General features: G+C 39.6%; 3 protein-coding genes across 4 annotated transcripts; all 3 read right to left on the reverse strand.

Annotated features, from left to right (window-relative positions):
- Positions 1–6,134: 6,134 nt before the first annotated feature.
- LOC112202061 (B-cell receptor-associated protein 31) lies at positions 6,135–8,349 on the reverse strand. The gene is made up of 2 exons (XM_024342962.2): positions 7,716–8,349; positions 6,135–6,798 (listed from the first exon to the last, which is right to left on the reverse strand). Exons 1-2 carry the CDS (start codon positions 8,008–8,010, stop codon positions 6,428–6,430), a joined length of 666 nt encoding a protein of 221 aa, XP_024198730.1. The 5' UTR covers positions 8,011–8,349; the 3' UTR covers positions 6,135–6,427.
- A 12,348-nt stretch (positions 8,350–20,697) lies between these two features.
- On the reverse strand, positions 20,698–22,198 carry LOC112167237 (putative methyltransferase DDB_G0268948). The gene is made up of 2 exons (XM_024304225.2): positions 21,978–22,198; positions 20,698–21,609 (listed from the first exon to the last, which is right to left on the reverse strand). Exons 1-2 carry the CDS (start codon positions 22,125–22,127, stop codon positions 20,968–20,970), a joined length of 792 nt encoding a protein of 263 aa, XP_024159993.1. The 5' UTR covers positions 22,128–22,198; the 3' UTR covers positions 20,698–20,967.
- A 706-nt stretch (positions 22,199–22,904) lies between these two features.
- On the reverse strand, positions 22,905–24,426 carry LOC112201467 (probable F-box protein At4g22030). Of its 2 annotated transcripts, none has more exons than XM_024342343.2 (2): positions 24,230–24,426; positions 22,905–24,074 (listed from the first exon to the last, which is right to left on the reverse strand). In XM_024342343.2, the coding sequence occupies exon 2, from the start codon at positions 23,610–23,612 to the stop codon at positions 23,022–23,024; it is 591 nt and encodes a 196-aa protein (XP_024198111.1). In that variant the 5' UTR covers positions 23,613–24,074; positions 24,230–24,426; the 3' UTR covers positions 22,905–23,021. The 2 variants fall into 2 exon arrangements, with proteins under 2 accessions (XP_024198111.1, XP_040363321.1); XM_040507387.1 differs by having other exon boundaries at positions 24,230–24,422.
- Positions 24,427–25,097: the final 671 nt, after the last annotated feature.

The raw sequence follows: 25,097 nt of genomic DNA on the forward strand, positions 1-25,097 counted from the left end.
AGCTCGGCTTGTAAATGGGTTGGTTGTGCCTGATGCTGCATTGCTTGTGAACTTGTTTGGGTCATTGACTGTGGGGCAAATTGGACCACCCAACTTGTTCTGTTCCTAATTGTTTTAGTTTTCATTTGAGCAGAGATGTTGGTTATAGCTGTAGCTTTGTTTAACAGCACAAAAGTGATGAGGGCATGTGAATTAGTACTAATTGCATTTTGACATGTTAGAATTGATTAAGCTTTGCACTTAATAGATAGAGGTGGTTAATGAAATTGGATCTTAATTTTACACCTCATTGTGCAATTTTGATGTTATGGTATTATCTATGTTTATGATGGTGTTTTATTCTGGTTTGTGTTTGTTTTTGTGGTTGAATTCCGGCAATATTTGTCTTGCACTGTCATCATTTCAAAAACAGAGCAAGTGAAGCGGTTTTCAATGTTGGTGAGAGTAGCTTTCGGAGTTGGTGAGAGTAGCTATCGATTTTGGTGAGAGTAGCGTTTTGTTGTTAGTGAGAAGAGTTTTTGATGTTGATGAGAGTGGTGATGATTGTAGCTTTTTGCGGTGGTGATAGTAGTTTTTAACGTTGGTGAGAGTAGTTTTTGTTGGTGGTGAAAATAGTTTTTTTGAGATGGTGATAGTAGCTTTTTGCATCGGTAAGAGTAACTTTTCTTGATGGTGAGAGTAGTTTTTGATACTGGAGTAGCTTTTGATACTGGAGTAGCTCTCTAATGTTAGTGAGGGTAGCTCACTGGTGTTGGTGAGAGTAACTTTTGTTGTTGGTGAAAGCAGCTTTTGCTGTTGGTGAGAATATTTTTCTGTTGCTTGTGAGAATAGCGTTTGTTGCTGGTGAGAGTAGCTTTTAGTGTTGGTAAGAGTAGCTTTTGGTGTTGGTGACAGTAGCTTTTGTTGGTGGAGATAGTAGCATCTGGTTTTGGAGATCATAGGTTTTTTTGGTTAGGAGTAACTTTTGTTGCTAGTAATAGTATCTTTTGTCACCTCACCGGAGGTTTCCGGAAATTTCACCAGAGTAGCTTTCGTTTTGTTGGTAACAGTAGCTTTTGTTACTTGTGACAGTAGCTTTTGTGACCTCGCTGGAGGTTACCGGAAATCTCATCAGAGTAGCTTTTGTTGCTTGTGACAGTAGCTTTTGGTGTTAGTGACAGTAGCTTTTGTGGTCGCCTGAAGTTGGCCGGAGACCCGCCGGAGTTCGCCGGAGATCCGCCGGAAGTTGACCGGAGGTCGGCCGAAGTTGACCGGAGGTCGGCCGGAGTTGACCGGAGACCTCACCGGAGATGAGAGAGAATGATTGTTGACTTTTTACTCTAATGGCATTTATGTAAATATATTGGCTTTTATATCCAAAATATAACTCCCTTTTTAATCTAGTGGCCTTATGAGGGAAAAAATTAGTTAGTGGCCTTATGGCTAAAAAAAAGTTCAAATATGCACTTACATGTAATTAACCCTTATGATTATCATTCTGATCAATTAAATCAAATTTTCACTTTAATGCGGGAAAGGAATTAAGGGCAAATAATAATACTAATAGTCAATCAAATCAAATTTTCACTTTAATGCGGGAAAGTAATTGATGGCAAATAATAATAATAATAGTTAATCTGATCGAGGATTCCATGAATCAAGCCAGTAATAATAATAATAATAATAGTTAATCTGATAGAGGATTCCATGACGAGTTTTTTTATTGGAACCTCTAAATTTGCTCACTTGACCTCTATGCTTTTTACACATCTTTTCAAATTTTCAAATACTAAATTTACTCACTAAACTTCCTTAAATAACCTCACTCATATAATTTGTAAACAAATTATTAATTATCTTTAAAATAAAAAATTTAGTCATTTCAATGATTTAATCACTCTATAAATCTTAACTAAATATACATTTCTTAATCAAACTTGAGTTTCAAAAATTAAAGTCTAATCAATAAGAAAATGCCATGAACTATTATGTTTTTTTTTTCTATTTTAGCTGTGCAAAAAAAAAAATGAAGAAATCATTTTTTTTTATTCTAAAAAAAAAAAATCATTTGTTTTTTAATGTTTATTTTTTTCTGTATTTTTTGTACCACATGATTAATTATTTAAATATTTTTATTATTATTATTTTTCCAAAATATAATGGATTGACTTAGATTTATGTTATAAATCATAAGAGGATTTATTTTGTTTCCCCTCACCAATATGCGTTCAACATATATATCATACATTTTTATGTCACATGATCCTAATCATATTTTTAATTCTTATTAAATATATATGAATGCTTTAATGAGTATGTAGTGAAATTGGAAAATGAAAATATATAAGGAAAATAATAAGGAATACAATCTAATATTATTGAATTGGAAAGTCTACATAAAATCAATATAATATTTTTTGGTATAATTATTATCCTTAATAGTCATTTTATAGTAGGTTATATATGTCATTTAATAATTCATAATAGAGTGAGGTCAAGTGAGCAGATTTGGAGGTCCCAATAGAAACTCTCTTCCATGACAGTTTTGAGTCTGACTGATACAGTAAGAGTTTTTCTATTGGAACCTCCAAATTTACTCACTTGAGCTCTATGCTTTTTACACCTCCTATCAAATTTTCAAATGCTAAATTTACTCATTAAACCTCACTAAAGTTCCTCAAATAACCTCACTCATATAAATCATATTTTCACTTTAATGCGGGAAAGGAATTAAGGGCAAATAATAATAATAATAGTCAATCAAATCAAATTTTCACTTTAATGCGGGAAAGGAATTGATGACAAATAATAATAATAATAGTTAATCTGATCGAGGATTCCATGAATCAAGCCAGTAATAATAATAATAATAATAATAATAATAGTTAATCTGATCGAGGATTCCATGACAGTTTTGAGTCTGACTGATACAGTAAGAGTTTTTCTATTGGAACATTCAAATTTACTCACTTGACCTCTATGCTTTTTACATCTCCTATCAAATTTTCAAATACTAAATTTACTCATTAAACCCCACTAAAGTTCCTCAAATAACCTCACTCATATAATTTACAAACAAACTAAGATCTTTATAATAAAAAACTTAGTTATTTCAATGATTTAATTACTTTATAAATCTTAATTACATCTCCATTCCTTAATCAGACAACATAAATCTCTTATCCAATAAAAAAAATCAAACACAAGGTATTGAGTTTTAAAAATTAATAAAAATAAAATAACATGAACTATTATGTGATTTTTCTTTTTCTTTTTCTTTTTTAGCTGTGCAAAAAAAAAAAAAGTTTAATCATTTTTACTTAATGTTTCTCTATTTTTTGTACCTCATGATTAATTATTTAAATATTTATTTATTTATTTTTATTTGCTAGCTCTATTTTTTTCTTCTTCTTTTTGCAAATATAATGGATAGATTTAGATTTAGGTCATAATACAATTTATTTTGTTCTCCCTGACCAATATGCGTTCAATAGGAGAGGCTTCCTCGTTCTCCTGGAGGAGTATTTTAAATGGTCGACCCATACTAAAAGCAGGGGTTCAGTGGAGAGTGGGCAATGGAAATCATATTAATATGTGGCATGATAAGTGGATTCCGGATTGTCACCAGTATCTAGTGCAAAAACTGGCAGGATGTGCTCTTACCAACGTCTCAGACCTGATTGATAGCTCCACAAAGCAATGGAATGTGTCTTTGGTCAGATCTGTTTTTACTGCTCCGGTAGCTGATAGGATCCTATGCATTCCCCTTAGTAGTCAGGGGATGGAAGATAGAATTTGTTGGCATCCTGAGCGTAGGGGTTTTTACTCTGTTCGTACGGCATACTGGATTGCCAGAGCTATGGTGCTTGATAATTGTTTGGCCTCTCCTTCTAGGGGCGATCCTTATGCGGAGCTGTGGAAACGATTATGGCGAGCACAAGTGCCAGGAAAGGTTCAAATATGCCTGTGGCGTGCATGCAATGATTTACTACCAACTCGTGCAAAACTGACTACCAAGGGAACACTGGAGATTTAAGTTGTGTATTGTGTTCACATCGCTATGAGGACTGCAGTCATATATTCTGTAAGTGCCCCATTGCCAACTCCATTCTCTCGGCTCCACCGTTTAATGTGAGTGAAAGTCTTCTTCCAAATATCCAGTTCAAGGAATGGATGTTGGAAAGGGCCCTGCACCTTCCAGCTGATATTTTTGAAAAATTGGTCATCATCTTGTGGGCAATTTGGAAGAATAGAAACAACCAATTATGGAATGGCACTTGTCAGTCAGCAAGTGATTTGGTGTTGGGAGCCCTCACATGGTTGGAGGAGTTTCAGAAGGCTAGACAAACAGATGCAAAGCCGAAAAAACCTCGTCCAAACCAAAGATGGGTCCCAGCTGCAGATGGAAAGTGGAAACTGAATGTCGATGGCAGTTTTTTGCCTACAAATACCGTGGGTGGAGTGGGGGCTGTGCTACGTGATGATACTGGCCTGTTTCGCGCTGCTCTAGCATCCCCGATTACATATGTTTCATCTCCAAAGCAGGTTGAGCTAAATGCTATAAAGCAGGGTCTGTTATTCCTACAACAAATGCACGTTGAAGAGGCCATTATGGAAACAGATTGTCTCCAAGCCACTTTGGACGTCACTGATGTGCATTATACCAGATTGCCTGACAGGGGTTTATTGGATGATATACGACAGCTCCTCAATCACATGCCAAGGGTGTCAATTGAATATGCCCCTAGAACGTGCAATTATGTACAATTTTTTTGGTATAATTATTGTCCTTAATAGTCATTTTATAGTAGGTTATATATGTCATTTAATAATTCATAATAGAGTGAGGTCAAGTGAGCAGATTTGGAGGTCCCAATAGAAACTCTCATAAAGTAATCTGAAGTTCACATTCAAAATTAATTGACAATGGATGGAGTGGGTCAAACCCTTATAAACACATAGGCAATGTCTCATTTTTCCCATGTGGGATCTATATATTCTCAATACGCCCCCGCACGTGTGACGAATTTTCAAGTCATACACGTAGACGACTATGGGTGTCGTGGAGTCCGTGAGGCACAAGTGGGATAACCCGCTCTAATACCATGAAGATAGTCAAACAGCTGTTAAGCAAGAGTTCTAAATGAATATAATTTTTTTTTTTTTTTTGTAGATAAATGAAAATTTTCTTGTAGGAGCAGAGGAGGGAGTGAGAGAGCAAATGAACCAAGGAATGTGGTCACTATTCTCCAAACAACAATTTAAGCGTAATGGAAGGAAGTTACGGAGGAAAACGGTTGTTGGGATTTGATTAGGAATTGAAACATGGTGCTTCTGCCATGATAATTGAGAATGAAAAACTAAAGTGAAAAACGAAATAATAGGTATCCAACCAGAAGGACTAGGAATCCAGATATGATTTTCAAGGCCAGGGATGTTCTTAAATTGTTGTCACTCGGTGCTCCGGCTGTTGAGGCCATATATAAGAATGCTGGAAAACGATAGGCTGATAGGCAAATGGAGATCATCAAGATTGGGGCCAAGAAGAAGCAATACATTAAACGGCATAAACTTCTTCATTTAGAGGTACGGGCAATATCAGACCTCATGGGCAGTTTGGTCTCACTTAAGGGAGACATTTTTATTGCTGTGAGCTCAATTCTAGGATTGAAGGTACTCAGAAAGCTTGTGGAAGACTGCACTGCTCATAAAACTCGCCCTTCTGGGATTCTCAAGTGATAGCTCCAGGCATTCTGCCTCTGAATCCCGCTCCAATTCATATTAAGCTTAGTTCATAAACCTCATGAGCATGCCTTTGAAGTTTGAACAGATTAAAAAGGTTCCGCAATTATGAATTTTCATCTTTTCTAGTAACTGGAAAACAGAGACGTTCATGTTTCCTATTAATAAAAATCATCAGTGTTTTTACCTAGTTCTAATTGGAAGCTTTGTAACTATAGTCATACACTGTATGCTGTACTCTGTTTAACCAGAACGCTGCTACTAACCAAAGTGTACGCAATCAAAACAATTTATCCAAAATCATTCATTACCAAGCAACATTTATTTGTATCTCTTCCCCTAAATCCAAAATAGTTACACGCTGCTTGCAAGAAAATCGACCATATTTGCAAAAGACAAAAAAGAATCTAGTGAAAACTCTGATATTAGTTTATTACCTTCAAACTATATCATCATTTTTCAAGACAAAATTGCTTCATTCTACTTCAACAATCAACTTCTTTTTAACAACAAGTAATGAGCCTGCTTACTTTGTTTCCTTTTTCCTTTTCACTTTTCTTTTTCTATCCCATTTTCTCCACACTGACGATGTATATATGACAACAATGTAATAAATAAATCCATCCTGAAACTCCCAAACATCTAGTATATGAAGAATTAGAAATCTGAAGAAATAAATAAAAATTCTCATAAGATGGCCAATTCCTTATGAATCTTTCTTGCTACCGGAATGTGCCAACGACTGCAATTGGTTCTTTAAATTTTGGTTTTCTTCAACTAAACGATCATACTCAAGAAGGAAGCCTTCAGATTGTTTCCTTAGAGTAACAACATTGGCTTCTGCAGCCTGAGCTTCTTTCGTCTTTGTCTCAATGTCAGATTCTAGTTGTTTGAGTCTTGAGCGCGATGTATTCATCTCATTCTCCAAGGCCTTGATCTCGTCCAAACCACCAGCTTTCCCATCCTCAGATCCTCGGCTCTGTTTCTTTATGGCCTCCATGGTCTTTCTTCGTACACGAAGCTCTCTAATGTAGTGGTGTATTCTGTCTATCATAAGGACAAGGAATAAGAAGAAACCTGCAGCAAATGGTAACTCAAATGGGTGAATCAGTGGCTAACAAGAATATCAGTGAGCAGTATCAGATACCAACTGTTAACTCAATAAACATTAACATGAAACACTGTAGAGTTTCTACTGAAATGAAGAAAACTGGTGACTAATAAGAATAACGAATGAAGACAGCAATGCAAGCTGTCAGACAGGACGGAAAGAGATAGACAGTGCAGAAAAAAACAAAGAAGTCAACAAACATTAGTTACAAGTACAAGAAACTCGCATACATTTTGTTTCCTTAACTGGTTGCATGTTATATCAAAGTATCAAACCATTTTACTAATGGCACAATGAAAACTGAAAATGCATTGTTGACAAACATAAGGCATGCAAGAGTCTAAGCACATTCTAATCCTTCCACTGAGTTTAAAAGAAGAGTTTGATTTGCTACTCTAAAGGGTTGTCTGGTGGTAAATAGGCTAATGACATGATTGGCATCACAGTCTTAACACGCACATCTCATATTTCACCATCCAGTGAAACAAAATGGTGTCCTTAGTACTCTGACTCTGTATCAACAAACTAAATAGTGTTCGGATAATTGAAGTTTTCGTATCCAATCATCGGGTGACCATTGTAGAATTTGAAGCTGTCTGAGTGCATATGATTGTGAACAGACAGTAAACATAATAAATATGAAACCACCAACACAGCAATTCAGATTCAATCATATTCCTATGGCAACAAAACGAGCTAAAATGTCACCGACTCAACACGATCCAGAAAACACATCAATTTTCACTTCCAAGTTAATATCATCAATATCAAAGTTGCATTCTTTAACATCCATATCATTCCCAAACACATCAAAGCAATCAAATTTCAATACCAAATGAGCCCAAATGTCACCAATTCCAAAAAACTAGAATTACCGACGTACCCATTAGAGTGACTTCAAGGAGGTGCTTGAACATGAGGATCTGATCCGTGGGACTAAGAATCCCTACCGCATCGGTTCCAGTCATCCCACTCTTCTTGATCGTCATCACACCGTAGAGGCTGGTCAACAACACCACAAACACCGTTCCCGCCACCGTCTTCACCACCACAGGCCCACGTCCTCGCTTGATCTGATCCAGGCCCATTATCACAAGCTTCCTCAATGGGGTCTTGAACAAACACGCCAGAATCAGAGCCATCTCTGAGATGATCACTATGAACAGTAGCTGAATCATCTTGAACAAAAACAAGAGTATGTATCAATGTTTGTGTCTCAAAGCTGAATCAGAATGACAAAACTGTTTGTGGGTTTTTGATGTTCAAGGATGGACTGTACGGATTCTACGGAATTAATCAAAGAGATGGAGTGTGAGGAAAGAAAAGAGAAAACAACTAAGCCTCCATGTTCATTTTTAGATGAACAAGTGATGTGGTGGTGGTGCTATAGTAATTGTGATGATAAGTAAGGATAGTAGTAGTAATACTATCTTATCGTTTATATTAAAACCCCTCCCAGTTGCCATTTGGAGTCATCATGTAGACCACGTTAGGCCAGGTCTAGGTTCTTCTTCTTCTTTCTTCTGCTTTTTTATTTACTGGATCACTTTTCACACATTAGTTGGTGTGGGTAACCCAGAACCATCATAAAGGCGCAGTTGGCAAGCAAAGAAAGCGCTAATGCTTTCGGCCTTTTAGAGATGCATGTGTCACTGGTAGTAGAATATGCATAGGTTGGTGACAGAATTACCATCTTTTTATAGGTACACCCTTTTAAATGTACACGCTTATTATCATTAAGTTTCTTACCGGCTTGGATTGGGACTACTAATTTGGGGAATGAGCATGATTGGCGTTTTAGAGCTATAATTGGCCCCAAGGAAAAGCACAATAACCAAAAGTAAGATCATGCAAAGTAATACAATATTATTAATATAACGTGGTTATACACATGTTTCCAAAGGAGACTTGCAGATATTTTTAGTTTTAAAATTTTTAATAGGCTCGTTTTCTGAACTAAATCCACATTTTTCACAGATATTTTCATCTTCTTTAGTTCAAGCATTTTAACGAATTTTGATCCTAACATATAGTTTAAGTTTCTTTTTAATTCTCAAGTATTGAAAATAAGATATCATATGATAAATAATAATGTTGAATATATTATTTCTATTGCAATTTCGGACTTTTAGTCCAAGAATAAGTCTAATAATCTTGGTGACGATGTTGACAATGAATAGAGTGTATTCTTATGTGCAAAAGTACAAATGTGTCGTCAAAATTAATTTTCTCCAGCATCTTAGTTATTCTAAACATGATTACTCAATTAATCAAAACGTGTACAATTGCTGATAAAATGTTATATATATATATATACCAGTCAGCCCTAGTCAACCAATATGACCCATTCAAATCTGATTCTCAAACAAATTACAAAAAAACCTCTCCCTATTACTTGAGAACTAGTCATCATCTTTTCTACGTTGAACCAACCATGAGTCATCTTAAAAACTCAATGTCCTTAGTTAAAACTTATTACCCTCCTGGTTTTCACTTTCTACCTAGTCACCCTACCAAGTCATTAAAATTTTATAGAGATATTCTTTTTGAAACCAAATCAGTCACCATTAAGCCTATTCATGACACAAATGATCCAACTAATTAAGATCCTATATCATTCTCTATACATAGTCCGTATCATTTCTCTTTCCCAATGGGGTGATCCTCCGTTCACCTATCACAAATGCAGAGACCTATCTTTTAATTATTATGATTATGAAGAAGCTTGGAAGGGTACAGATATCCGCACCTAAGAAAAAAGGTACGGATTTCCAATTTTGACCCACTTTTCAATCATATTTTCACATCTTAACCGTTCAGTTTTTAGGTCCTAATATATAGATCACCTCTGCAAAATTTCAGCCAAATTGGTGATCGTTAAGGCATCCAAAACTGCAATTTACACGAACGAACTAAATCTGCCGAACCGGAACCGTTCGTGTACATTGTTGTAAACTGCAGTTTTGTATGCCTTAACGATCACCAATTTGGCTGAAATTTTGCAGAGGTGATCTATACATTAGGACCTAAAAACTGAACGGTTAAGATGTGAAAATATGATCGAAAAGTGGGTCAAAACCTAAAATCCGTACCTAAGAAAAACTGCGGACGTCCGCAATGGAGAAGCGATGTATATATATATATATATATATATATATATATATATATTTGTTCATCAATAACTGAAATCTAAGGCTTGTGACGAATATACAATTGCTCTAATTCAAAAAGTGCTAAGGTTTTCTTATGCATTTATAGTTTATTGTCATGTTAGGATCATCAAATACACTTTACATGCCATTCAAGTTAGAAAAAATGAAATGTATGCCGATAATAAATTATCCGTCACGATAATTATAGTAGAGATTCCTGTGTACATATAGCCTACTTTTTAGGTCAGGATACATATAACCTACTTATTCTCATGAATTAATTCACTTGCTTGCACATAGGAAAGGTAGCAAAACAAGAATTAAGATTTAGTATATCACCCAACAGCACGATATTTGTCTTTCAAACCATGAAAAACATAATCATACATTCATACTTTAGAAGTGTAATGGGAAACTATGAAAAACATGATCATACTTTAGACTTTAGAGATCTAAAGGGAATAGTACTAGTGGCATGCCATGACATGTCAAAAAGGTCAAATTTTATTAACACCTTGTCATTTTATTGAAATTCTCTTGTACCAGAATTTTATCATTGGTAAACCAATAATTTTAGAAGTTGCACCAAGTGACGGGTCACAAAAATCCTGTTTTGACTATTTTATAATTTGCTCTGTTGTTTGACTTTGAAAATTATATAAAAAAATCAAATCGGGATTTTGAGCTTTATCAGTTCTAGAATTACTTAAAAAAGATTTTGGTGAGAAAATAAGAATATTGTTTTAGGGAATCAGAAACTGAGAGAAATTTGTTGTGTATTCTCATTGATAATAGGGGCCTCTTTATATAGAGGATTACAATGCATAGAGTCTGAATCATACAAGGAAAGATAATCTCTAGATTCTTCTAATTGAACCCTATTACCACTAGGTCAAGTAACCTAGAGTTTGGATCAAACACAAATAGAGATATCCTTAAACACTCCCTCTTGTGTTGTCCAAACGCGGTGCTTCTCTCGTTGCCTCGTTAAAAACCTTGCCGAGTAACAAAAACCCAATGGGACAAAAATAACCTCAGTCGAAGGGGAAAAAGAGCACAACACACCCTTCACGATTCAAGATGAACATGTAGACATCTCCCCCTGATGTCTGTGCCTCCCCCTGATGACTACGATCATGGGAGTTCAGATAATTTCCGCAAGCCAATTCTTGCCACATGTTTCTCGAACGTGGATTTGGGCAATGACTTAGTAAACAAGTCTGCCGCATTGTCCTCAGATCGAATCTGGTTCACTTTGATCTTGAAGAGCTTCTGTTGTTGCTGATTATAGAAGAATTTGGGCGATATATGCTTGGTGTCGTCGTCTTTGATGTAGCCTTGCTTTATTTGTTCAATACAAGCAACATTATCCTCATAAATGCTCGTTGGCTCATCTGTGCTAGACTTCAAACCACAATTGCTTCGAACATGCGTAACTATGGATCGAAGCCATATACATTCACGAACTGCTTCGTGAAGAGCAATAATCTCTACATGATTCAAAGAGGTAGCGACTAAAGTCTGCTTTGTAGACTTCCAAGATATCGCGGTCTTTCCCATGGCGAAAACATAACCAGTTTGGGAGCGACCTTTTTGTGGGTCAGAGAGGTACCCAGCATCAGCAAAACCTTCCAAAACACTTATATCGTTTTGGGGTGGGGAGATGAAACGCGGTCCACCATATGTGGCGTCCCTGACACTAGATGGGTCCGAATTCATCTTCTCTCTGTAGGGATAGAACAATCTAATATCAATCGTACCACTTAGGTATTGAAAGATATCTTTAACACCAGTCCAATGACGTTGTGTTGGAGCTGAGCTATATCTAGTTAGCAAGTTCACAGCGAATGAGATATTCGGTCTTGTGCATTGTGCTAAGTACAATAATGCGCCTATTGCACTTAGATATGGCACTTCTGCCTCTAGTGCTTCTTCGTCGTCATCTTTTGGACGGAATGGATCTTTCTTTGGATCAAAACTACAGACGACCATTGGGGTGCTTGAAGGCTTAATCTTATTAGTGTTGAAACGCCTAAGCATCTTTTGGGTATATGCTGATTGATGAATCAGGATACCATCTCTACGGTGCTCAAGTTCTAAACCGAGGCAAAACCGTGTTTTCCCAAGATCTTTCATCTCAAACTCGGATTTCAAGTGTTCAGCGGTTTCCCTTAACTCTTTAAGGGTGCCAATTATGTTCATGTCATTAACATAAACCGCTACTATTGCAAATCCGGAACTTGTCCTTTTTATGAACACACATGGGCATAGTTCATTGTTGACATATCCCTTTCCAATCAAGTAGTTACTTAGACGGTTATACCACATCCGTCCGGATTGTTTCAATCCATATAATGAGCGTTTCAATCTAATCGCAAATGCGCTCCGTGGTTTAGAGCCACTTGATTTGGGTAACTGAATTCCATCTGGAATCTTCATGTATATTTCCGTATCTAGATCCCCATATAGATATGCAGTAACCACATCCATAAGCTGCATGTTCAGTTTTTCGGAAACTACCAAACTGACAAGGTAGCGGAACGTAATGACGTCCATTACAGGAGAATAGGTCTCCTCGTAGTCGATTCCAGGGCGTTGTGAGAAGTCTGGTGCCACAAGGCGAGCTTTGTATCTTACAATCTCGTTTTTCTCATTACACTTTCTAACGAATACCCATTTGTGACCAACTGGTTTGGTGTTGGGCGGTATTGGTACAACATTGCCAAATACCTTTCTTTTTGCTAGAGAATCAAGTTCTGCCTGGATCGCATCTTTCCATTTTGGCCAATCAGCTCTACGTTGGCATTCATCAACGGAGCGTGGTTCGATGTCATTGGTCTCAATAATCTCACGCGCCACTAAATACGCGAATATATCATCAATGATGATGGAGTTTCTTTCCCACGTCCCATGTACACTAGTGTAATTTACAGAGATCTCTACGTTCTCAGGGATAGGTTCTAACATTAAGGCGTCCCCAAATGATGTCTCTTGGACATAACCATAATCCGGAACATTCTCATGGGACGGATTTTGAGTATCGATGATCAAAGGATTTGTTTGTGCATCATTCGCTCTCTTTCTAGGGCGAGTATCCTTCGAACCAATTGGTCTACCGTGCTTCCTTGGGGGACCTGCGGCCATAGACGCCACATCATTGCCATGTTGGGCAATGGCGCCATCTCCTGGTGTCATAGGAGTGGCGTGATGTCCAGTATTCGGAACATCGATCCTTGCAGGCACGTTTGCAGCAGGTATGTGTGATCTCGTCACTTTGGCAACATCAGAAAACGCATCAGGCAGAGTATCTGCTACGTTCTGGAGTTCGATTATTCTTCGCACTACAAGTTCGGACTGTGCGGTACGGGGATCGAGATGAGACATAGTAGGGACAGACCACGACAATTCCTTTCGTTCTTGTTGAACATCTATGTTCTTATCTCCCCCTAACGATGGGAAGACTGTCTCATCAAAGTGACAATCCGCAAATCTAGCGGTAAAGAGATTGCCTGTCAAGGGTTCAAGGTAGCGGATGATGGTTGGAGATTCATATCCAACATATATGCCCATTCGTCATTGTGGACCCATCTTAGTACACTGTGGCGGCGTAATAGGCACATAAATGGCACACCCAAAAATGCGTAAGTGCGAGATATCAATCACTAGCTGTAATGCAGAGTAAGATTGGGTTGCAGTGGGTCGTAAACGAATTAGCATCGAGGCATGCAATATTGCATATCCCCAAGCAGAAACAGGGAGATTGGTGCGCATAACCAATGTCCACGCTATCATTTGTAGTCATTTGATAGCGGCTTCTGCGAGACCATTTTGGGTATGAATATGGAGAACTGGATGCTCTACATCAATCCCCAGTGACATGCAATAGTCATCGAACGTTTTCGATGTAAACTCCCCAGCATTATCAAGTCGAATGGACTTAATAGGATGGTCAGGGTAGTGAGCCCGTAGACGGATAGTCTGGGCGAGGAGTTTAGCATAAGCAGCATTTCGAGTGGACAACATCGCGACATGTGACCAGCGTGTCGACGCATCAACCAATTCCATAAAGTATTTAAAAGGTCCGCATGATGGTTGAATTGGTCCACAGATATCTCCTTGGATTCTTTGTAAGAACGGAATGAGTATTTTAGGATCCTTTGCATAGGACGGTCTCGGTCCTAATTTCCCGAAGGAACAGGCTTTGCAAAATGAGCGAGGGGCCTTAGAAGCAACCAATGAGGATTTTGGTTGGGCCGGAGCGTCTGTAGCGCTATTAGAAGCAAAGTGTGTGACTACATCTCCCATTATGGCGTTAGGGCCATGGAAATAGGTTTGTGTGGCGTCATGGCCACAAGGAGGAGCAACCATGGCATCATGCTCATGGTTGGCGCCATTTATGGCGTTATCATTAGGGACAGAGGCGGTCTTTCGGTGGCCCAAGACACTAGCAGCGCCAGAAGCTGCAATTTTTGCGGTCTTGCTAAGTCCTGAAATCAATTTTTGATTCTTGCTTCTTCTCACTCTGAACAAAGGATGCCCGTGTGAAGTCTTAAGTATACAGAGCATCATATCACGACTAGGATGTCCTAATCGGTCATGCCAAAGCCAATATGTGTCTGAATCCAAGAGATCTTCTCTGATGACATTATTGGATTCAATTGGTCGAATTGTAGTGACATAAAGTCCACTAGATTGACACATAAGTTTCTCTAAAATGCGCTTTCGTCCGCAATCATTAGTGGTAATGCCAAGGAATTCTATTCCGTTTTCACTATGCGTTTCCGCATGGAATCCGTTGGCTCTTACATCTTTAAAGCTTAATAAGGTTCGATTTGCCTTAGGAGCGTAGAGAGTTTCAGTGACTTTAATCAAGGTGCCATTGGGCAAAAGGAATTGGGCCATTCCATGTCCTTGAACTAAACTTGATGGCTCAGCCATCGTAGTCACAGAGGAATATGTAGGCAACATCTCTAAGAATAATTGCCTATGTCGTAGAATGGTGTGCGTAGTCGCACTATCCGCAAGACATTGAAGTTCATCCATTCCTAAAAGAAAAGCTCGTAATTAAAAAGGAGTCATAAAGAAAAGAACTCAACTTTTATTAATAAGCCAAACGGAATTACATCATCGTTTCTTTAACCAAAGAAAATCTAATCCAATAAACTAGTTAATGCAAAACAATGGTAGTCGTCTAACTTCTTTTGGTAATTCCAATGTAAATGTGACCAGGTGAGTAGAGAGATGTCGGTGGAGCAAAGCTCGCTTAAGTACCACTTATCTCAAAACCTTCCTAGACATCACTTTTACATTGAGTACGCCTACTTTGAATAAAGACTAATATCATTGGCATCTACTATAAAAGTAATATGGCAATTGCCTACATCTCTTGGAAAATAAAAAGACTCAATCAAAATCGCCAGTTTCTGGGTCTTGATCCTTGTAGTCTTCCACCCTTAGATTGAGATCTCCATCTTGATCTTCTTGTTCCATGTAATTTTCCTCCCTTGCTTCACGATACATCTTGTATGCTTTGGCAACGTTCTAGGATGCAGTACACTTCTTTGCCCAATGTCCACTTGATCCACATCGAAGACAAACATCTTTATGGTCAGGCTCCCTTGATCGAGATGCTTTGGTGCATGATTTGGACGACTATTACTCTTGGTGGCGTCACAACCATAGCCGAAGGCTCCGCCTCTCTCTCTCTCTTCACACGTTGACCTCCACGGTTCCGTGCACGCCTCTCTTGGCGATTTCCTTCCTCTTTAGGGCGAGAATATGGACCAGAACGTCCAGAATTGTCCATACTCTTAGGGTTTCGCTCCTTGCGTCCTCCCTTGGGGGCGCGACTATAGTTAGACTCCGGAATAGACTTAGTTCCCACGGGTCTAGCGTTATAGTTCTTCACAAGTATGTTGTCGTGCTTTTCAGCTACGTTCATGGCTCCAATAAGCTCATGAAACCTCGTGATACGTCCTACTTTCACATCAATCCGATAATTCTTTGAAATCATAAGGGCACTGACGGGGAAGGTAGAGAGAGTCTTCTCGATCAACATCGTATCAGTTATGGTTTGGCCACAAAACTCCATCAGAGACTTGATACGAAGAGCTTCCGAGTTATAATCAAGCACAGACTTGAAATCACAGAAGCGGAGGCTATGCCATCACACTTCTAAATCAGGAAGCAGGGAGTCAGGAACGTTGCCAAATCGCTGCTCAAGTTCTACCCATAGCTTTCTTGGGTCTTCCTCATTGAGGTATTCACTTTGGAGCGCGTCATTCATGTGCCTTGTCATGAGTATGATGGCTTTAGCTTGATTTGCTTCAAAAGCAGTAGCTTGCTCAATGGAGAGCACGTTCTGACTAGCATCTTGGATGGCTTCCAGAAGTCCATCAGCCTTAAGATGTTGGCGCACATCTTGGACCCACCTATGGTATCCCGCGCCGGTTGTCTCTAGTGGAACAAAGTTCAACTTGTTCAGGTAACTCATCCTGAAAAACAACACAAGATTAGGGTTAGTTTCGGAGCGAAAAAGGCTACCACGAAAAACTATTAAATTCTTGAGCGTAGTCGCTTATATGGAATTAGGGATTTTCTGAGCGTAGTCGCTTCCAAGAAAAATCCGATTCCAAGAGGGGTTTTGGATAGATCGAAACAATGATGTATGTGGTCGATTATTTTCTTCTCAACAAACTCTAAGTTTGGAGGACTCTACAAGCTCCAAGCTTGGAGCGAGCACGAACCCCCATAGTTCGGCTTTTGGTCTCCCCTATGAAGAAGAAAAGGGGGTAGAAGAAGGGATGTTGGAAGTCCCCGAGAAAAGACGAAGAAATTGAAAAAAAAAAACTTCAAAAACGGGAACTTTTAGAAAAGATTTACCTTAAAAAGTGGTCGGAAATTCTTGACCGGAAAAGTTACTGTAGATGGCCATAAAAGTCGCCGGAAAATGGCCGGAAAAAGGTTGACATGCGTTGACCGCAGATGCTGACGTGGCAGTCTGGATGTTGACGTGGCAGGCTGACTGGACACCTGCGTGGACGCTGACGTGGCAGTCTGGATGCTGACGTTAGAGGGATGACTGGACGCTGACGTTAGTGGGCCTACTTCTGGGCTTCTGGGCTTGGCGGATCTGCTTCTGGGCCTTCGGCTGAGTTCTGGGCCTAGGGTTGACCAGATATGGGCTTGGTTGACTGAAGCAGAGGCAGATGATGCAGGCGGTGGTTCAGTGGTTCAGTTGCTTCAGGCGGCCGGTTTGTGTGGTTCTAGACCGGTTCCGGTGGTGATTTTTCTGCTCCGGTTATCTGGGGTCCGACTGCAGCTGCTGGTGGAGTTTGGTAGCAGTAGGCCGGGAGGAAAGCTTCGAACCGGGCAGAGAGGATATCGGTTGTTTGGACCCAAAATGAACATTTTGGCCTGACAAGGCACGTCTTGGAGAAATTGAGCCAATATCAGTGGCTCAAGCTATATATTGTCGACAAGCTCGAAATATATATTTAGAGGCTAAATAAAGCCTACTATGGAAGCATGGAAGCATGAAAAGTCAACTTTAGCACATTTTCCTACTTCGGCAAGGAGAAATCGAGCTAAACAAGGAAGGAGGGGCGGCAGACTAACCAAATGAAATCTAAATGAGCTAAAACTTTCCAGATTAAATCTAGAAAGCCCAAGGATCATTTCTTATGAAGAGTGCCAGAGCTAGTTTTGAGTGGAAGGTATTCAAACAATCAGTCCAATTTTATGCAGAAGCAAAACTGGAAAACTGGACCTGTAAGAGGTCCAGCAGCATTTCCGGCCCAACCACATGGAAGAAAGCTCTGAAAATTTTCCACAATGATCTACACTCATTATGGATCATTTTATATGAAGAAGTCGAAGGCCCATTTTGAGTTCTTGGTGGAGATATAGCTGCAGCAAAATTGGAGCAGTAAGTGCTTAAACCTAACATTCCATTAGTGTTTTAAGTGCTTAAACCTAACATTCCATTAGTGTTTAAGTGCTTGAACCTAACAATTCCATAATCTCATAAGTGCTCCATCATGATCCCATTAAGTGCTCCATTATGATTTGTTTAAAGGCCAAATAGTGTTGCTTGGAAGCCTATATATAGAGGCAAAAACAAGACAACAAGGACAACAACACATTCACAACAAACATCTCTAAGATGATCTAAGTTCTCTCTAGAGCAACCTCTCTAAGAGCAACTCCACTCCTTCTCTTTCTCTTACCGGTGGTCTCACTCCTAGTCCTAGTCTTCTCAGAAGCCGACTTTCAGTGCCACCAAACCCTCTGTCAACGTACTTCGGTCCTAGTCTCCTCGGGAGCCGACGGTAGTGCCGCGACCACAACGGTTACAGACCCAGCCAAGCAAGGGTAACGCCCTAGCAAACCAGCCAAGATAAAGTTACGCTTTAGCAAGTTCTCCTCACTTCCCAGTGGTTCTCGCTCTGCTCGATCTACAACATCGAGTGTCGATTTTGATTTTCAAGAAGCTCAGCAAAAGTCCTTGCCACGAGGCACAAAGAATCCCACGACGAGGTTGGTGCTCTCATCGTCCACAATCTCTTGAAAGAAGTCAGGTCACCCCCGACGACCGCACCCGAACGGTGCTGGCACGCCCGCGCAAGAAAAGAGACTGTTGACCAACTGCAACAAAACTGGAGCCAAACATTTTGGCACGCCCAGTGGGACTACACTAGAGTCTTTTTGCATTTGTTCGCCCAGGGGAAAATCTTTACCAAAAGAAATTCCTAAAGTGAATAAATGGCCAATGTTGCCACCACTGGCGATACTGCCATTAATGATGAGTTTATGCCTATTCCCATCCCAGAGGGGGCAAGCATTGAGGAACAGCTCGCAATCATCATGGCCAACATCGAGAGGCATAAAGAAAAGCGAGCCAGGGACATGGCCAGTTTGATCGCAAAAACAGAGCAGAGGTTTCGCGATTGGGACCAACAAATTGAGCAGAACGCTCGAGAAGCTAGAGAACAATTCCATAAGCTTTTCTTGAGCAGCGACAAACAGACCACTCAACATGCCGCGAACATCACATCTGAGTTCACAACCTTACGCGAGGAAGGTTCCATCTTGGCTAATTCGCAGCAAGGCGAATTGGAACGTCAAAAACCTGCACGCGAAGAGGTTGTTTCTAAGACTGACTTGCCTATAGGTGGCAATCAACCTAATGGCCTCACTGGTGAATCACAGCCTTACATAGAGGCTACTTATGGAGAAGAGGATCAACAAGATTGTTCTTCTGATAAGAAAATTGTCTCTGAACAGATAACTGATTTCTCCACTGATCAAGCCAAACACGTGGCTACTGATCAGATGCATAGGGGGAAGATGCAGCCCATGTTGATTCCCTAGATCAATAGAAGCAGATGCATAATCAATTTAATTGTGACTCTGTTGCTGGACATAATCATGATCATGATCATGCAGAGGACCAATTAAGGCATGGCCCACTTAATTATCAATTTAGCCTTGGCCATGGTACTGGACGTCATGGGAAAGATGATCAAAACCATGGCCAACTTAATTATAAATGTTTGGCTCCGGTTTTGTTGCAGCTAGTCAACAGTCTCTTTTCTTGCGCGGTAGTCTTCTCAGAAAGCTCAGCAAAAGTCTTTGCCACGAGGCACAAAGAATCCCACGACGAGATTGGTGCTCTCCTCGTCCACAATCTCTTGAAAGAAGTCAGGTCAAGGGACACCCCGACGACCGCACCCAAACAGTGCTGGCACGCCCGCTCAAGAAAATAGACTGTTGACCAGCTGCAACAAAACTGGAGCCAAACATCGGTATTTCCGGGGGCCGGTTCTGGGGACAGCGCCGCCGGTTCTGGGCTTCTGGAGGTGAGAGCTTCAAGGTGGGCGGCGGAGGTTTCTGTGGTTTGAAGGCTACGAATATGAGGTTTCAGGATTAGTGCTTCGTGCTGATAACGTGTTTTAGGAAAAACTGAGAGAAATTTGTTGTGTATTCTCATTGATAATAGGGGCTTCTTTATATAGAGTATTACAATGCATAGAGTCTGAACCATACAAGAAAAGATAATCTCTAGATTCTTCTAATTGAACCCTATTACCAATAGGTCAAGTAACCTAGAGTTTGGATCAAACACAAATAGAGATATCCTTAAATAAATATGTGATTTTGGATAAAAAAATCATGTGCATAGTCCATAATTTTTTGTGAAAAATTACCGTCTTGAAATTATTATTATTATTTTTTTGAGAGAAAATTTTCAATATTGGTTCTTACATAGATTTTTCAATGTGCTAAGTCTCGCTGCCATGAGCACTGTTACCTCGATTGCACGTGTGTGGGTTATGGACACCTCTACCTTCACCAGACATGGACAGGTTAGCCTTATTTCCATGGTTACGGGCACGTTCACCGTTATCCTCGCTTGTTATGCCCACAGTTAGCTTCCCTTGTATAAGGTGGGCTCTGTTAGCCTCGCTTAGATGGGTGTCGGCACCGTTTGCCTCTCTTGGATAAAATGCAACAATTTTGGCAGTGTGGACAAGCTCAAGCTAATACTAAATGTGGGCAAGATCAAGCGAACACCAAGCATGGGAGCAATGCCTCCAAAACACCCAAGTGTTAGAGCAAAGTGCTACCACTTAAACCCACTAAGCTGACAAAGAAAAATGAAAAGATAGAATAAAATAGTTTAATAATAAAACTCTATTGGACTGGAATCGGTGGATTTCAAGTGTCATTTTCGTCTCTATGAATAAAATTTACATCATTCAACAAAAACGAAACTACCATCATGCTTATTATGAAATTTTTTTTTTTTGATTTGTCAATCACACGGTGTCCTCAAAGACTTCCTTGGCCCAGAGACTAATCCGTGCTCGGGGGATCTTGTCGGAACGCTTCCTCCCCCTGCTTATTATGAAATTTAAGAGTTTACATTTCACAACTTCCCACTACCCAACATTAGAACAGAACCCCAACGATCAACAAACACTAATTCCCCACTCTTCCGATTCTTAAATTGATAGGATAGTTCACAGCCTTCTGTCCATCTCCGCCATCAGCATTCCAAGCTTGCTTAAATGCCTCCATCACCTCATCACTCAGAAGCTCAACACCCTTTTCCTTAGCCGTCTGATAAGCTGACCACGACCTTATGTACGTGAAAAAATCATCCAAACCCATCGATCTCTCCGTAGCAAACTCGAATGGTCCTGTATTGTCTTCTCCGCTAACCGGCTCAAACGGAAAATCAATAGTGCTGTACTTCTTGTCCACTAATTTACGCGCCCGATCCCAGTAGGGTTCGACATCAATGGAATAGAACCGATCGAATACGGTGTCTACATTGTTGTTAACTCTAGGCACAGTGTAGCACCATGCAGCAATGACCCCATTGGGTTTCTTCAGCACCCATTTCATTTGTTCGTAGAAACTTGGGAGGTCAAACCAATGGAGGGCTTGTGCAATGGTCACTAAATCAACACTTGATTTTGGGGCCAATTTTTGTTCAATTTCGGGTATGGTCAGGACTGGAGGAGTGTGCTCATAGCGAACATTGGGGAGTTTTGGAGCGCAATCAAGTTGCTTTTGGCTTGTGTCTGTGGCCACCACATTCTTGAAGATCTCAGCTAGCTGAAATGAATAAAAACCGAAAAGCTTATATCAAAAAGATACGTATCCGAAACCTTCAAGCTAAGTCCAGTCTCACAATCGTCACACATTTGTTTTTGTTTGAATGTATGAATGGAATAAGTCAATAAATGACCAAATTGCTCCAACAATAACAAATAAAACTAAGCAAAATAATCGAATGATACGAAAAAAGAGGAATATGCTATATTAGTTTCTTTATGATACGAAAAAAGAGAAATATGCTATATTAGTTTCTTATCATTAGGCAATTTAGACAGCAAATTGCCCATTCACAAAAAAGGAGACCATCACTTTCCGGAACCAATAAATTAATATTGGGAATTTGGGATGTTGGAAGAGAAACTTACGGATCGGGCAGCCTGGCCGCTACCCGTGCCGACGTCCCATGCAAGGTCGTGGGCGGCAGCCTTGGAAGCAATGAACTGAAACAGCTTTTCTGGGTAACCTGGCCGAGCCATAGCGTACTGCTTTGATTGTTTGATGAACAGATCCGCCATGTCTCTCTTTTCCTCGCAAAGTTTGGTACCAGCTGAATTAAGAAATTGGAGATAATATGAGATGAGAAGGTCACCACGTATTATATAGTTTATATACTACGATCTTCAATTTGGGTTATATCTGGGGAAGGAAATGGACCAATGGTAGTGAGATTGGCGTGGCCCAATTGGGAATCAACATCTCATCGCGCAGTTGTATTTTGACCGAGGAGTAGAGTTTCGAATGCTATTCCTCTGCACTTCAGGAAGCGTCAGTATCAGGGAATGGAATTTCAATTAGGACACTTGGTAACTTCCCAGCAAAACACATAGCACATAATCTAATGTTATCAGGTTCTCTTCGGTCTACTAATCGAGTGACAATATATAATTAAAAGTGTTCAACTAAACAATTATGTTGAGTGACAATAGAAGTTATTATAAACGAAGCCTCAATTGTTGTTGACTATAAAATATAAATGACTAGAGTTATTGTGACAAGAAAATGCCTCGATATTCAGCCAGAAAATGCTAGGGCCCATCATTTTTAGTGACAATGAGTTTTTTCTTTGTTCACTTTTGGGGCTCTCTTTAATCAAAATATGTTTATGGGCTTTGCAAAATTTGAATTTTATCAGATATTGAGCCTTACTAAACAAGGCATTATCTCAACCTGAGACCTAACAGTGCTGCTGATTGCGGGGCTGTATGAAATGGTAAACCAACTCCATGTATAATAATCATTGTATATATTTAGTCTACAAATATATGGAGCCCATCTAAAATCATATGTCAATGTATTGATAAACTGTAAATTTCCTTTGACGTTAGATAAATAGATAACATAAATTACTTCACAAGACTAAACAAGTTTAGGGGTTAAACCAACATAACATGCACTAGAAGTCTACTAGTCTAGAACAGCTTGCTTCCATAAGAAAAGACAGAAAGATGCTTGAGTTCTGATAGGCTCCTTCCCAGATGCAAAGCCACCTTCATTTCAAGCACTTGCCCATTCTCCCTTCTCCCAACTTCTTTTTCTCTTAAATTTGCTTCTATGGTCTCTTGTATGAGCCTAAAGAAACCAGCATTGCTTCTATACATTTCAACCACCATTCCAACTTGACCCCCATGCTCTATTGTGTTCACCACACTTGCCAAAGCTCCCCCAATGACTCCTACCATCCCGCTCCAAACTCCAAAAATACTAGAACCCAAAAAAGCAGATCCCAAAGCTGCAAGCCCTGTTAAAAGAGGGCCAGAAATGGCTAGAATTCTGTTAATTTTCAAGGCTACCTCGGTCAACCTCAGGTACTCTGGCACATCCTTGCTCTTCAATACCCCAACAATCTCTGTCATTTCCTCTTCAATTTTTGCACTCCAACTGTTGGATCTATTTGCCAATCTTCCTTCAATTCCTTGATCAGGTACTCCTCGTCGGCTAAGCTGCTTCTGTTGCGGCCACCATATTGCAGGCTCCACAGTTTTGGGAAATTTATCAAGCATTTCACCTAATAAAGGAAGTGGATATGCCCTGTCCAATGCCAACACTTTCTCTATAGCTTCATAGTACTAATTCTGCTTCAATTCGGGTTTTGAAGTGACACTGTTGTTTGAATCTGGCTATGAAGCTGCTTGAACAATCTGGCAGCAATTCTCTGTTCTTCGGCTAGTTGGGACGGCTGGATCATGTTCATCACCACCAACATTCCAGTGGCTGCTACATAGAGAAGAGCGGAAGAGACCTTGAGTGCCGTAAAGGGTACTCCAGCACTTGTAGTACTGCTAGCTGCAATTCCTGCAATGATTGCAGCAGTGAGAGTGATCACATTGATGGAACTCAGAAGGAGGTGGTTCCAATTGTCGCGCTGTGCTCCAATGTTCTTGTGCATCTCCACTCTATCAGCAACTACCTCCATGATTGCATATATCTCAGACATCACCACTGGATCACAAAGTTTTGCACTACTATGTAATGCAGAATTAGTACTATGAATGGTAGGATTAGAATCAATTTCCTTTTGCACAGTGGAGCTTGGAATTTTGTAAGCACCAGTTTTCATGTCCAAGCCCTCAACCAAACTTCTGGTTGGGAGCTTGGGAAGAGAAGTAAGTGGCCTCACCTTGCCATTTGGTGCATTATTGGTTGCTACAATAACTACTCCTTTAGGAATACGCTTTTGATTTGAAGAATCCCTCAAAGGAAATATGGTTGAGACTTGAAAGGTTGCCATAAATTCATTGGCAAGGTAGATCAAATTATTAACTTCCTATGAGTTTCGCTTGTGGTAGTGGATTAGATTGGATTGGTTTTAAGCTGAGAGGAGAATGTAGTGAAAGCGATGGAAACCAGTATGGTAGTTATATACTTGTGTGTGTGTGTGTGTAAGAGGCAGTACTGTTTGAATATTGGTTCATGTTGGACGTGTTATAATGAAAACAAAAATGGATTGTAATATACAAGAATGTCAAAATAATATTTCTTTTAGCGTTCTTATAGATGACAGACCATGCATGATTTCAATCAACTATAAAAATGAAATATCAGTACTAATAATAAAGGATTTACTATAAAACATGAACAATTTAGGAACATATTAGTGCTATGTGTGTTTGAGAGGATCTGATCGATACCTATTAACCAACAATGTAAGGGATATTTGTTAAATTTGACCGCTAAATTGCAACTAGCAAGGACAAAATTGCATAAAAGGAAAATAATATATAATGGGCCTCAGAGATATGATACGTACTTGGAGGGTAGAAGTTGTCAATGTTACTAAACCAATATTTTAAGGTGTCATTCAAAATACAAACATTCAAATAACATATCATATTCAGATACAATTACAATGCAATAGTACGTGTAAAACACTTGACATTCAAAATTAGCAGTGAGGTGCCTGTACTGTAGCATCATAAGAACCATCGGAGTCAATGAGCTTCTGACTGCGGGATTACACGCTCACGCTCTCTAGAGTAATCTGACTA

Source organism: Rosa chinensis, chromosome 5 (assembly GCF_002994745.2).
Source record: "Rosa chinensis cultivar Old Blush chromosome 5, RchiOBHm-V2, whole genome shotgun sequence".
Classification (NCBI taxonomy): Eukaryota; Viridiplantae; Streptophyta; class Magnoliopsida; order Rosales; family Rosaceae; genus Rosa; species Rosa chinensis.